We start from the raw sequence: 15,998 nt of genomic DNA on the forward strand, positions 1-15,998 counted from the left end.
CTTATTCAGAGCAAACTATACCACCGCAGGCAGAATTTACAAGAGACTGTGGCTCAGGAGGCAAAATCCTTCTCTGAATTCTCCAATGGGCAGGGGAAATGTGCAGGCATGGCCATGCACACTGTGAGTTTCTTCATAGGGAAATGAGCTATTGTCCCTATCTTTTCCCTCTTTTATGGGTAGATGTGTACCTTTGAGTGCAGGAATTGAGATTCTAACTGGCCCCTATTTGGGACATGCCAAAAAAAAAGGGCGGGGGGTGCGCCTGTCTGGCATTTGGCAATTTTTAATGTTTTCCTGCTTTAATAAGAGTGTATTTGTAATATTAGGAGATGGCTGTGACCCCTTTATGTAGGTTATCTAACACTTTCCATTATAATAGTAGCAAACCAAAAAACCAAAAACTCTTTCAACCTTTTTGGAGAAACTCTAACACTTTCATTGTTTGCAACTGACCTTTGAAATTAGGTAGGGAGAAGCCTTTGGACTGGAGAAATGCCTCTTCTTTGTCCTTTGAAAGTTTTCAACAGTTTATAATTAAGTAGAACTTTAAAAAATTGCCATTCTCATTATAACAGGGCAGCCTGCCCCTTTAAGAGCATGAGGCCTGGGGCCAGTCAGTCCTATTTAGTTGGGAGACCAGACAGGCTATTTTGATGTGAGGCAAGAGGCTGACCTTGAGCTAGGAACTGGGTGAAGGCTACAGCCAGCCAGAGGCCCTTGGTAGGAGGGTAGAGCTGACCCAAACAGTGGGGTTGGTTGGAGATTGGGAGCTGGCACTTATATCATGAGAAATGCCATTGCTACTGGGAGTGTGCTGGTAAGGGAGGGGGACTTAATATCATTTTTTGACTTGGACTGAGGGATTCTCTATTACCCTGAAAGGAGTTGAACACTTTAAAGGGGCTTGGATGAAGGGTCAAATCACCTTTGCAGCTGGAATAGGCTGAAGATCATTGTGGGGAAATTGAGGCAGGAGTACTGCAACATCAGGTCTTCCGGCCAGCGGGTGCTCTGGGACGATGAGTTTTGTGATGCACCTTTTCTCACTTATATTGCTCTTGAAAATGTTTGCATCCTGCCAAAATAACTGAACACGAACATTATTAAGGCCAAGCCCATACAAATGCTGTAGAAGCAGCAGCAGGAACATGTAGGAACTGCCTAATCCATTGTATTTGGGGGTCTTGGGAGAGGGGGAAAAACAGCAAGGCCAGGCTCCCCCCAGCCATGCTCCATATACAAGACATGGTCCCAATGGCCTATTCCCCCCTCTGGGGATACCATGTGGCACAGGAGCTCCCCGAACTCTTTGGGAGGCATAAAGAAAGAGAGAGAGAGCTTGGGCCAGGATGGGTTTCCCCCCGATGATCTCTTTATCTACAGGATTAACTATATTAGCCGGCAGCAAGAGAAGGCTGGTAATCCCAGTGTGGTGGATTGGACACTGATGCTAGGTGAAGAAGTCTGTGTTGCAGTGCTGAAGGATGCTGCTACTGATGTAAGATAGGGATTTGTTACATTTGTACATAATATAATTTATTTTACCTCTTTTTTTTTTAAAGAAAAACAACCTAGGAAATTACATTTAAAAAACTGTTAAAAGATGTGTAGATTGCAAAGTCAATTTCTCAAAAGTTAGGAAATGCCAGATTTAGTTGCCTGTGCAACCTTAATTCTACTCCTTTCTGCTTCGAAAGACAAGGTGCGTGAGGTAATATCTTGTAGTGAACCAGCTTCTGTTGGTGAAAGAGATAAGCTTTCTGCATATGCATTTTGATAGCCTTTAATTACATGATCACACATAATTTTTTTCCACAAGACCCTTTCCTCATGCAGTACACAGGATGATTTCACAAGGGACCAGAATTAAGATTAAATGGGTAACGGTGAATTTGGCATTTTCTAACCTTCTAGTGCTTGACTTTTTATAATCTAAAATTGCATTGTTTTAACTGAAATTTTTGATATTCAGTTGTTACAGCCTTGGCTTAGTGGATGGTCCACCAGACTGTTCATTGAACCCAGCTTTTGGATCCTATATGCATCCAGGTCAGCTGGGTCTGGGCAGAGTCCAGACATGGTCTTTAGCTCTGGGTCTCTGGGGCACACTCCTAGGAACAGAGTGCCTGTCTACGACCCTTCCCTGGGACATGGGAATCCACAGTCCAACTGCCCTAGGTCCCAAGATCAGTGCTGAGACTTTCCAAGCTGCCCCAATTGCTTTTGGTTATGCATACTCTTCCAGAGTTCCCCTGTTTGGGGTCACTCTGATTTATAGTTTAATTCTTTGGAGACATGTAGCAGGTAAAGTAGAAAAACAGATTTTACATAGGAACATATTAAATACATACTTTTTACGCTTAGAAAGCACAGGAGAGCTACAGATCTATGCGAACAATAAACACCTGAACGGAATCCTCCCCTCAGAGCCGCAGAGTCCTCACCTCTCCTGAGCATTTTGAGGGTTGGTCCATGTCCTTAGCACAAGGCGAGGTCCCTCCTGCCCCCACTCCTCCAGCTGTGTCTCGTGTGTCTCACAATGGAGTGGCTCCCTTGCTTAGAGAGACTGTATCATAAATAATAATAATAATAATAATTAATAATAATAATAAAAAGTCTGTGACACCTTTGCTCTTATACTGGATAATTTCTATGCTTCAACCCCTTCCTGCTACCCCCTCCCCAGTTGGTTGCTGGTCTAAGAGTTATTAAAGTCAATGGCTCTGCCCTTAGCAACCACATTGCTCCATCGGGGTAGGACTGACTGTTCAAAGTTGATGTCCCCTTCGTGGCTGTGTTTCAGACATAGTCTGTTTCCATTACGAAGTGAATAGTCTAATCCACACAGTTACACTCAAATGATACTTCACAGAACAAAATGGGAATTTCATAATTTCAGAAACATATTCCCCAAATTGTCACAAATAATACACACACACACACACACACATACCACACACAAAAGCTGGTAACCTTGGAATTCACAAGCCAGTAGAGTTCCTCCTCTCCACTACATGTTTCCTTTATTCAGTCTTACTTTTTTCTCCTCTTCTCTCTTTCCCAGAAGTAGACTTGTGACAATTCCTGGTGACCCTGGTAATCCTAAGTATGAAGCTGAGCTTTTCCCTCTCCTGCAGGACCTCTTCCTGCACTTCTGATTGCATTTTTTCCATCTTTGTATTTGTAGGCATCCTGTCAGTGTATCATTTCTGGCAGCAGCTAGGTTGGCTATTTATAAACCCAGAACGCAGAACTTTTCCCGGAAAGAGGAATGGTCTCTTGAAATGTGTGTCTATTTATTTAGTTCTTAGAACGTGCAACAGGATGTAATTACATCAAGCCATATCTACTAGCTGAAGTCTTTTGTGGACCATCCTGATGCCATCAAATAGCATCTTACGTCTCTTGATCTCAGGGATTTACTGATCACTGGTGATTCTGTTAAACTGGGTTGATTCTGTACTCTCTTTAGTCCTTCTGCTCAAGGGAAGAAGTGACATTACAATAAAAGGTGTTGTGTATATATATAAACAAAGTTCATTTTAGAGGAGAAAGGGGAACAGCATCCTCCAGAAAGGTGGAAAGGCTTAAATATTTCTAGCAGAAATACCTTTATAACTTCTTCTTCTTCTTCCTCCTCTTATTCACTCCCAGTGGAGCATAAGGCGTCAACCGTTCTCCTCCATTCATTTCGTTCTTGATCGAGGCAGCAAATTTCATCCCACTTCATTCCCATGCCTTTCATTTCTCTTCAATGGTCCTTCGCCACGTCCCCAATGGTCTACCTCTCCTCCTCCTTCCTTGTGGTGTCCATCGTAGGGCAATATGAGGGTGTCTATCAGCACCCATTCTCAACACATGCCCCAACCATCTCCATCTTCGTTGTTTGGCTTCATCCACTATGTTGTTAATGCCCGTTAATCGGCTCACTTCAACATTGGTGATACGCTGCGGCCAGTGTATGTTAAGAATTCGCCTAAGACACCTTCCTTCAAAACCCCGAAGCCGACTTTCTATCTTCTTGTTGGTCCTCCATGTTTCCGCCGCATAAAGCAACACAGAGCGGACGTTCAACCTGTAGATCTCTACCTTGGTTTTCATTTGCAAGATGGCCGACCTCCAAATGTTCTGAAGTCTATAGAATGCAGTTGCTGCAAGACCGATTCTGGTAGATATCTCCTTCTGAATATTACCATCAGCCGATATGTAACTACCAAGATATTTAAAATCATTCACCTCCTCCAATTCTACGTCACATACTACTGTCTTCGTCGAGCTGGCTGTTTTTACTTTCATTATTTTGCTCTTACCGGCGTGGATATTAAGTCCCACGCACCTTGCTGCTCTACCTACTCTATCAGTCTTCTCTTGGAGGTCCATCTGAGAGCTTGAAATCAGGGCGATGTCATCCGCAAAGTCACAATCTTCAGTATGACCAGAGGGTCCCCATGCAATCCCTCTTGGCCTATCTTCGGTGGCTTTCCGCATCACCCAGTCTATAACCACAAGAAATAGGATGGGCGAAATAACACATCCTTGTCTAACTCCCGTTCTCACATGGAACCACTCGCTCCGCTGTCCTTCATGGCGAACACAACACTTATTATCGGCATACATATCTTTGAGGATGTTAATAACTTTCGGAGGGAATCCATATGTTTTTAGGATATTCCAGAGAGATGGATGGTGGACGCTATCAAATGCCTTCTCGAAATCAAGGTAGTTAATGAACAGTGGCGAGTTCCATTCAAGGGATTGTTCCATTATCATACATAATACAAATATCTGATCAACGCATCCTCTCCCACTCCTAAATCCTGTTTGTTCTTCCCTCAGGATCTCTTCTACTGCTTGTCTTATTCTCTGTAACAGGACTCTGCAGAAAACCTTCCCGAGCACTGATAACAGGTTTATACCTCTCCAATTATCACACAAAGACAAATCACCCTTCTTTGGTAATTTCACAATGATACCTTTCTTCCATGCTTCAGGTACTTTCTCTTCTTCCCATGCCTTGTTGAATAGCTCCTCTAGAATCCCAGCACTCATATTCAGGTCGGCTTTTAGCATTTCTGCGGTTATTCTATCTTCGCCTGGTGCCCTATTTTCTTTTGTCTGTCTAATGGCCTCTTCTAGCTCTCGCTCTGTGAGAGGCCCTTGTTCTACCTCCATCTGAAAACTCGTTTCCGCTATTTCAACTACCTCTTCAGGATTTGGTCTATTTAGAGTCTCTCTAAAATGCTCTGCCCATCGATTAATTTGTTCTTTCTCTTCTATCAATATTCTCCCATCCTTTCCTCTAACCGCTGTTGACCTGTTGCTGAACCCTCCTGTCAAAGTCCTTGTGATTCTATACACAGTTCTTGTGTCGCCCCGCACGGCTGCTGACTGTGCCTCTCTTGACAGACTGGTAATATAATCCCTTTTATCTTTTCGAACACTTCTCTTCACAGCCTTGTTTTTCTCCCTGTATTCTTCATTCGCAGCTTTCTGTTGTTCACCACTTCCAGTCAGCATCCGTAATTTTGCTATCTTCCTCTCCTCAATGAGTTTGTATGTATGATCTGAAATCCATACTTTCCGCTCTCGTCTCTTATAGCCAAGCACTGTCTTGCTGGCCTCTGCATATACCTTCTCAACGTTGTCACAAATAGTGTTTATATTACCAGTTCGCAAATCATTTAGAAGTTGAAACTTTTTCGAGCGCGCCAGTATGAACTGTGCCTTTACCGATGGTTCTTTCAACTTCCTTGAGTCAAAAATTTGTTGCCCATAAACTTCCTTCATCTTTCTCAGTTTTATCTGAAGCTTACTCAATACAAGGTGATGATCGCCACCTACATCTGCACTTCTTGATACTCTGGTGTCCAACAACGACCTTCTCCACTTTCGATTGATCGCAATGTAATCAATTTGGTTCCTGGTTTTCCCATCCGGTGATATCCACGTCAACTTGTGTATTGTCTTGTGTTGGAAAATTGTTCCACCTATAACCAGTCCATTCTCAAGACATAAATCTACAAATCGTTGACCATTATCATTTCTCTCTCCAACTCCTTCCCGCCCCATACATGCTTCATACCTGTCGTTATTGGAACCGACTTTAGCGTTGAAGTCGCCCATCAAAATCAGGATGTCATGGCATGGGGTCTTAAGTATCTCTTCCTGAAGTCTGATATAGAACAAGTCTTTTTCCTCTTCCTCGGCTTGTTCAGTAGGTGCATAACATTGGATGATGGTGGTCTTCGCATATCTGGAGAAGAATCTCGCTCTTATTATTCTGGAGGTAACAGGACTCCATCCTAACAAACTCTTTCTCATCTGTTTGTCGACAAGGATGCCCACCCCTTCATGGTGATATCCATCTGTGCGTCCTGAATAAAAAATTGTCTCACCAGAGTCCAGTGTTAACATACCAGTGTCCGTCCACCTCATCTCACTGATCCCAAGGATGTTAATACCATATTTTCTCATTTCCTTTGTTACTAATGCTGTTCTCCCTGTTTCATACATTGTTCGAACATTCCATACCGCTATCTTTATTTGTTTTTTGGGTTTAACCAGAGACTCCATCGAAACAGGGACTTCCTTTCGGCTTTCATCTCTGTTTGTAACTTAATTCAGGTAAAATAGCACTTGTTTGGGTAATACTTCATATTTGTCTGGTGTTAGTTATGTAGAGTTAGTTATGTTAGTTATGTACAGTTGATTTTAGTAGGTATTTTAATAGCATGATTGATTTTCATTATCTAGAGTGAATGTCTTCGTATCTGAGTGCATTGTGTTATATTGCATGAGAACTTGTACTGTGATTAAAATATGTGAGTCAAAGGATACTACTTATGGCTAGAGGTAATTAACTGGCATTATGAATATGATATGAATATGCATTGGAGTTATGATTCCTTAATTTTTTGTAATAGATTCTGTCTACAAGAAAAGCTTCCATTACTTATTATTTTCTGCCTGGCATAAGAAGGGGAAAATGAATGTGAAGAGGTTGAATTGTTTGATACAGCTGGATAGAACACAATAAATTACCCTGTTCTGTATTAAGTACTTTACGGGGATCACAAGGACATGAGTATTGATGTATTTGAACTGAGCAGCAGTGGAAAATCATGAAAATGCTACTGCAAATCAGTTCTTGATCTGGAAAATAATGATAGCATGCAATAGAGGGATGGCATAACCTAGCTTTTCACCAATTTCTTCCAGCTTCTCCCCTCAAACTTTTTCATCCAGCAGTTATAAGCATGGCAGTGACATAACCACATGCAGTTGTCCAATTTGAGCACTGGTACTTATTGAATAAATGAGTTTTGAAAGGAGATTCTGATGCTACATTTGTTGGGTTTCTTTTTTCTGGAAAGAAAATGAAAAGGGCAGAATTCTAGCTGGCAAATCCACGATTCAGGTAGCATGATAGCAGACATAGCAGCAGAGCAAAAGGAGCAATCAGAAGTAGCATTTTTTGCAAGTCAGAGAAAAATATAAATGTAACTAAATTAGGATATTAGTATAGGTGATATGCCACATGGGTGAATAAGGATTCAACACAGAGCATGGGTTTAAAGTGTCAGGCTGCAACTTTACTGACATGCCACAAAGGTGTAAGCTGGACCCCAGGCCTGTTAGGCAATGCGAAGGGACTGGAGTGGGATGGCTTTCCACCAACGCCAAGAAACAAGACTTGGCCTCCCCAAATCACCCATGGGATCTAGCCAGCTTGTTGAAATTCATGACCAATACAGAGGGTATCTCAATCTTCACTAAATGTCCACAAGCAACATTACAGACACCAGATTCCCCTTCAATCCTGCATCCAGGTTTACCCCAGGATCTAGACTGACTCTCCTAACTTTCCTCACACTGGACACTGGCCAAAAGCGGGGACAATCAAACTACTCCCTCACTGAGCATTCATGGATACTGTGGGGAAAGTCAAAAGATCCTCAGTGCTGATTTTGCTTTAAGGGAAATTCCTTCCCAAACCTCCGAAAGGCAATCACACTGGGTCCAGCAGCTCACTGGAACCGGTTCTGCCACCCCCAGGGACCCTAGTAGACAATGGAGAGTAGATAGGTACTGTCTGAGGAACACAAAGATAGCATCCCTGGGTGCAGACAGAGGTAAGCTAGGAGGGAGGAGCAAGTCTGACTATGAAGGTCTGCCCATGGCACTGACCGCTTCCCTTCCATCCTCTCTGGCTTTATGTGGTCCTGCAGGAGAGGGAGGGAACACCTGTGTCTGGTAGGAAGGGTTACAGCTCCTTTTCCCCTTCCCCAGCTAACTCAGCCCTCTAATAGAACTCTGGTTAGAGGGTCATGTTTAAGACCGTTGTCTTGTGAAAACTGGAGTGTCTTGGCTGTGCCACCTACAGTCTGACTCCTTCCTAATGAGCCGAAAGTTGCTGCCCTGTACAAGTTTAATTTACTGTTGTACATTTATTCTCAAAACACTGAATCAAGAAACTGAGGATATAGAAAATGACATTAATGCTAAGAAATACATATTGCATCAGTTAAGGTTATACTAATAATTCTCTTGTGTATTGAAATTTGAGTCTTTATCCCATATAATGTTGCAGTAATTGAGAGGATTATGGCTGTCACTAATGCTGCATGTTCATTTCCTCATGCAAGATACTGGTAGAGTTACAGGTTCCCAGGGCCATGTTTTTAAAATAGACCCAGTCTTGCATCTGCATGTCTGAAATTTTATACCAGTATTTATAACATGCAGTCTTGCATAGCTACAAACTGAATTTGCTAGTGCATATTAAGTAGTTAACATATGCAAAACCAATTTTGGGAATATGCAAAATTTTGGTTGCCTAAAAACTTAGTCACACATAGTTACATGCACCTAAAACTGGTACATGCATTTTTGTTGAATGCTGTTTTTGATAATATTGCCTTAAATATTAATGGGTAAGATTTTTAGGCCATCTTTCTACAAACACATTCCAATATATATCCAGTCACTGAGGTAGCTTTTTGGCTTGGTATTTCATTCTGGAGTAAAATTAAAGAAAGAAAAGTAGTTTTATTCTTGTGCACCTTTATTGTGATACTTTAATTGCTTAATCCTAATTGCCGAATTCCTAATTTCAGAAGCTAGAAAGAACAATTAGGTGACAATCTGGGATGTTCATACGCTGGGAAAAAATAATGTCTTGGTACTTATATTATCCCTCAAAGTATTTCCAATATTAGTTTAAACTTTTAAAAAAAGAAAAAAACAACCATTATGTTTTTCCAGACTTTTCATTATTATTTTTGCACTTAAAAATCTATACATCCTTCAGGAACTATACAGACATTAGTATTCACAGCAACCGTGTGATGTAAATAGGTAAGTAGTAGTATTCCCATTTTGCAGATCAGGATATTAAGGCAAAAGATAAAAGCCAAACACTGAGTAAGTGGTAATACTGGAGTTGGAGCTGAATTATTCCAGGTTCTCAGTCCTGTCTTCAGCCACTGGCACAGGCTGCAACTATTTCAATTATGTTTCCTTTAGAATGAGGTTCCTTAACTATGCTGGGCCAGATTCTGCCACCCTCACTCTGAATGAATAATGCCTTATTGCACAAATAGTCGCTTTGATTTCAGTTTTGCTGCTCGTGGAATATGGTGCTGCTCAGCTTGAATGAAGGTAGCAGTATCTAGCATAGTAACTAAACAGGGTTTAATTATCAAATTTCCATAGTGAAATTTTGATATTCCATTTTTTTGTTAAGGGGAGTAGCTTTTCATTTCTAAGTTGTCTTTATCTGATAGAATTCATAATCGCTACCATTAGCATTAACTCTCCGCCTGCTTTTTCTAACCAGGTATTAAAGTGAGCTTTAGAACCAGGGAACCTGATGGTCTGATTCTTTTCTCTGTGTCACCTGGGAATCAAGAGGAATACATTGCACTTCAGTTACAGAGTGGACGTCCTTACTTTCTTTTTGATCCACAGGTACGGTAAGGAGAAAGATCAAATAAAATATAGCTTTATTACAGATCCCCAAGGCATATTGTATGCTTAATGGTATAAGAGGATGGGGGTGCTTGCTTTTTCCATTTTTTTCATATTGATCCAGGTTAATGGGTTCTTCAATACCCTAGATAATTGGTGATCTTTAGAAAAGAAGCATTGAATCCGCCAGGGTTTTGTAATACTTAGTTGTGTTTGCAAGTGTTAACATTTATTAATTAGAGTTGCATTACATTTTTTTAAAAAAGTATTGTTCTTACCATTACCACTGAGTTAACAATCGTTAGTACCACTTTAAAATTCATTTTTAAATACTAAGACACCAGTTATGGATATGTCTCTTTTTGATTATTAAATGAAGATAGCATACTTTTCCAGTAAATATTTTTAGCATCCCATTTGATTGTACACCCATTGAAGTCCAAGAGAGTTTTCCCATTAATTTTAGTAGAAACACAATTGAGCTTTTCCTTCAAATTGGTGCCAAAATATGCAAATGTATACATCCTTTTTAATATTGTTATTGATACCGTTATTTTTTAAAATAGGTATAATTTAAAAATACAACTCTGTGGCCATAGCATCATACAGACAAATCCACTCTGATTGATTGAAAAGTTATGCAATGTGTGAATTAGGTATCTGCATTAGCTCACTTTTTAAAAGAACCTAGAATGAAATCCTGCCCCTTTGAAGAAAACAGGAATTTTTTCATTGGCTTCAGTGGGGCCAGGGTTGCCTCTGTGGTCTGATCCAAATCCCATTGAAGTCAATGGAAAGCCTCCCATTAGCTTCATTAGGCTTTGAATGAGGCTCATAGTGCTGTGACTTTCTTATATATTTTGATTATAATAGTGGCCAAGGTCTTAATCAGAACTGGGGACTCTTTGTGATGGGTACTGTACTCTTTCTGATGGATGATATGGGTGATATAGATAAATGGAGAGCCTCTACTCTAGGGATTTAGTCTAAAATACTTCAACAGGGAAGACACACACAGACACACACATATTTTTGGCTATTGGGAGCTGTTAACAATTAAGGCCTGACAAATGGTTCAAGAAATTAATTCAGATATGGTCCCTACAAAGCGTTTGATTTTCCAAATGTGAAATGCCTTGTTTTATATAAGAATATTTAAATATGATCACAGTATCATTCTGCTACTCTGGTAAAAATGTGTTATGGAAGCATTTAGTAGAATGTATTTTGAATCCAGAGAATAGTTTCCTCCAAAATTAAGCACAGGTTGGCACATGCAGATGTGTGGTCCCAGCTTGAACTGGGTACAAATAAATGTGGTTTCTGATGTAGAAAACTATTAATGCCCTAGATTGTTGCCAAACATAATACGAAGAACCACTTATTCAGACACCTGATCTTTAGAATGCAGCATCGTTTGTAACAATTTTAACGCTAACTAAGTACACTTTGATGAGACAGCATTTAATAAAATGCTCATTAATTTCATCATTAGCAAGGGTATGCTAAGAAGTAAGCCAGTTTCTTATGTCACGCCCAATTAGCATCCCATGCTAGTAATCCCATTAGTATTGTTGAATTCACTAATGGAAAAACTAATGGGCATGCTACCAGGGCACATTAATTGGGCATGACACCAGTTCTGGTTTTAATTATTAAACTACGATAATGAAATGTGTGTTTGTAAAATATTAAAATGTTGAAATAAGGTAGAAGACAATAAAAATAGTATATGAAAAAATGCCTGGGTGCATATAAGTGTATGTGGGTTTGTGTTGTTATTATGGGACAGTGAACTGATATACAAACCATGCCTGAATACCTAGGATGCAGATACCTTTAAGAAAGGCACATGCATCTATGTGGAAAACATACTGCATATGCTCATGGGAAATTACTCCCTTTTTATAATCTTAAATACATCATACATATTCTCATGCATGGTATGCTCAGTGACAGCATCCAATTAAAAACATACTGGCCAGCAACACTCAGATAAAGTTTGAATGGAACAGAGCTTTGTTCTTTTAGGCTAATGCAGCTTTAAAGGTTGCGGTAGTAGTATTCAACAGAATCATATTAGTATTTATCGCATCAGTACACTACGTTTTTCATCAGTATAATATTAAGATCACTGAAAGGGAGAGAAGTTGAGAACAAAGGTGTCAACAAAAATTACAAAGCTATCTTTTTCATTTACTGCTGGACAGTGGCAAATCAGCTACTACTTTCAGAGATGCCAGTAACTATTGCAAAAAACAAAGAGAGTTTATTTGCAAGTTTGGAAAATAGTTTTCTGAAATTTGTCATCAGAGTAACAATTTGCAAGTCAATTTTACTTTATTAATATCTACTGTCTAAGAAAACTAGCATTTTTGCAGTTAAATAATTGCCTGGAAGTTTTACTTACTGGACAGATGAATATCCATAAGTCTCAGCTGCTTCTTGTTCAGAGGGACTGATTTCACCTAGTTGTAATGAAATTACAGTATAAGGTGACAACCTTCAAACACTTGTGCTTAACTTTACTATTGCAAGTAGTACTACTATTTATGGTACAGTATAGGATTTTGCAGGATTTGACCTAATTGTAGCCAGCTTTAAACCAAATTGTAGAAACCACTGTACAATTATATTTGCAATCTTAGGCTAAATTAGAATATAATTTAACGTGATTTCAGCTCCATCTCTGGAAGAGGTATAAAGTTTATAATAATCTTTCACATCTCTACCTGTCATTTAGTTTATCCCATTGAATAGGGTTGCTCCAAATATTAACAAGGTATTGATGGGGAGAGGGAGAAAAAAATACAAGAATGCTATTCTTTAAAAAGTATCAGAGTATCTACATGCGTCTGACGAAGTGGGTATTCACCCACGAAAACTTATGCTCCAATACATCTGTTAGTCTTTAAGGTGCCAAGGACTCATTGTTGATTCTTTAAAAAGTTCTTCTATAGTTGGCATATTAGCATTTTGTAGGCAGATAGAAAATGCATACGAGGTTAGACCATTGGTCTGTCTATCCTGGCACCTTGCTGCCAACAGTGGCAATGCCTCAAATACATATTTCAGAGATTCTCTTTCTTCATTTTTATCTTGATTAGTGATGGCATTTTATTTATTTTTTAAGAGCATGGAAATATCCTTTTTGGAATGCTTGAACACACATTGTGGTCTAGTTGTTAGAGCAGGGGGATTGGGAGTCAGGACTTCCGTATTCTGTTCTTGGATTTGCCACTGTCTTGCATTTGCCTCTCCATCTTTCTGTGCCTTTGGGAAAGTTATGTTATTAATATTACACCTCTACCCCAATGTAACATGACCCCATATAACACGAATTCGAATATAATGTGGTAAAGCAGTGCTCCGGAGGGGCGGGGCTGCGTGCTCCAGCGGATCAAAGCAAGTTTGATATAAGTGGTTTCACCTATAACATGGTAAGATTTTTTGGCTCCCGAGGACAGCGTTATATCGGGGTACAGATGTATTATTTGTATTCTGATAACACCCAAAATGTAGTAGACATTGACCACACATACAATAAGATACAATCTTGCCCAAAGAGCTTACAACCTAAGAAGACAAGCAATATATGAAGAGTGGAGGAAACAGATACAATCAAAATGTTCACAGTTTTTAGATCTACATTAATGAAAGTGGAAGATGTATGGCTAAGTATATTTCAGTGGTTAAAATCTCAACAAATAAAAGTGTGATTTTAAAAAAATCAACTATGACCAATTATCCTCATCCTAGCCATTATTAATTGGCTTATTTCTTATTTCTTCATCTCAGTTTTTCCCATTTATAAAATGGGGGTAATTATTTTTAGCTCACAGTGGGGTTGTGAATCTTTAATTAAATAGTTAAGGCACTTTGAGATCTCTAGGCAAAAAGTTCCATGGAGAGACAATATTATTAATCGTTGCTTCAGGTGTTTGTACAAAAGATAACATATTAGCATAATGCTTCTTTCTTTAGCATAAGGGGTGCATAAGAATTGTGATAATAATTAGAGAGCACAGTATTTCATTGTCAAGCATTCACGGTATTTCATTTTCAAGCTTGCTTCATAGCAAACATTTATTTTTTGCTTTTCCCCCTAATCACCTGAGATCTATTAACAAGAAGCTTATCTCCTGTGTTTGAGATTTGCGGTGGAAACTAGCATTAAAACAAGAGTCTACTCTTTGCCATTAAGGCCAGCATCTCTCTAATGTAAATTGGAATCACCAGTGAGAGCTACTTCACCTGCTAATTAGAATGTGACTTCTTGATTTTAAAAATAAAAGCTAATGATTTGTTCAAATGTTCCATTCTCCAAGAGTGTTACATTAAGCTGGCTTCTTTCAGTGTTATAGGCAGTGCATTGCCCAAGTACAGCGTTTTGCTTTTAAGAACAAAAGGTGAAATCCTGGTCCCAATGAAGTCATTGGCAAAGCTCCCACTGACTTCACTGATGTGATTTCACTCAAAGTATTTTAAAGTTTTCCTGGAACAGTAACAACGAAGGTTCAATATATAGTTCTGCAGCCTTAAAATTCTGTCTGTTCTGCAGGGGTATCCTGCCCTGAAGGATGAATTCCATTGAATAATACTGAATTCCTTGAAAAAAGGCACTTTATCCCTGCAAGTCAGGTGTAATTTAATGCTCTGGGATTGTATTTATTAAGGATTACTGGGAGATTTAAACACCAATCAGGCATCAATCCCTAGGAATTGCCCTATGACACAGTCACTTTTCCTACAGTATTATGAGAGAAACATCTGTTTAAAAAATGAATAATTCATTTTGACGTGATGTCTGCATCCATTATTTTCCTTTTACCTGGTGTCTTTAGAAAAGTTTTGTACTAGATGTTAGCCATTGAGATCTCCAAGTGTGTCTCGCTTATCTTATCATTTACAATTTTGTATGTCCAAAATAATTTCAATATAACTTGGAAAGAGTTATGATTAGATTAGCATTTGTTTTGCATGCATCTCTAACATATGAATGTATCAGAGGGGTAGCCGTTTTAGTCTGGTTCTGTAGAAGCAGCAAAGAATCCTGTGGCACCTTATAGACTAACAGACGTTTTGCAGCATGAGCTTTTGTGGGTGAATACCCACTTCTTCGGATGCAAGTAGTACATATGAATGGCATCTTAAAACCACTCCCCTCTGATTTTTTTTCTGCTGATTTTTTTTATATGATTTTTCTCTTCTCCAAAAAAACTGGACTGACTGTCCTTAAGTTTGAAGTCTTCTCTTTATCCACAGAATGGAGTGAACAATGGCAGTGCAAGCTTCCCAATACTGCCCTATAAGTATTCCTGTACCTTCACTTAGAAAGACGACCTAGAGACAGAAACTGCCAAACAATCCCAATTAGTGTTAAATGTGATGGTGGCTTCTGTACACCAGACTCTCATTTCACACACTGCAGGCTGCCTAACAGTCATCCAATAACTGTCTGTTGAAATATTACAGAATTTCAATTTAACCCTTACCCACCCCACTGAAATCAGTGGAGCTGCAGGGGGGTAAGTCAGAAAATAATTTAGGCTCTAACTCATAGTAACAACTAAACTGGATCTCTACTCCTACACACAAACTTTTGAGTAGGTTAATTGACCAAGGATTGGGATTGCAAAGAGATGAGTAAAGCTTGCTCAGTGTTAACCATTATGCACTATTTTAGCATAAATTTAATAGAGGAGGTATTTTTTGCAAATCTTTATATACTGCAGGATGCTTTTCTACATGTCTGAGTTTAAGGCTACAACACACCTAAATGCTTCTGTTTCACCTGCATATATAATTTAGCAAGGTACTGTGACACTCTGTTTCTCGGGGGGACACCCTGCACCCCCATGTTCATCCTTCTAGTATGATTGTGTGGTATCCAATGCAAAGTTTGTCATGTCAGATGTTTTCTGAAGGCTCATGATGCACTGAGCATTGTTGTTATAGTAATGTTATTGGTTATAATTTCATGTATATAGTTACGAAGTTGAAAATGTGTCCTCATGGCTTAAACC

General features: G+C 39.4%; 1 protein-coding gene across 1 annotated transcript in view; it reads left to right on the forward strand.

Annotated features, from left to right (window-relative positions):
- The window catches only part of USH2A (usherin), a 577,940-nt gene that overhangs the window by 198,833 nt on the left and 363,109 nt on the right, over window positions 1-15,998 (forward strand). Inside the window, exon 22 of the mRNA XM_039530373.1 lies at window positions 9,842-9,972. Within this exon, the coding sequence (XP_039386307.1) occupies window positions 9,842-9,972 (131 nt within the window). The remainder of the gene's footprint in view (window positions 1-9,841; window positions 9,973-15,998) is intronic.

The sequence above is a fragment of the Mauremys reevesii genome, linkage group 3 (genome assembly GCF_016161935.1).
Source record: "Mauremys reevesii isolate NIE-2019 linkage group 3, ASM1616193v1, whole genome shotgun sequence".
Lineage (NCBI taxonomy): Eukaryota > Metazoa > Chordata > Testudines > Geoemydidae > Mauremys > Mauremys reevesii.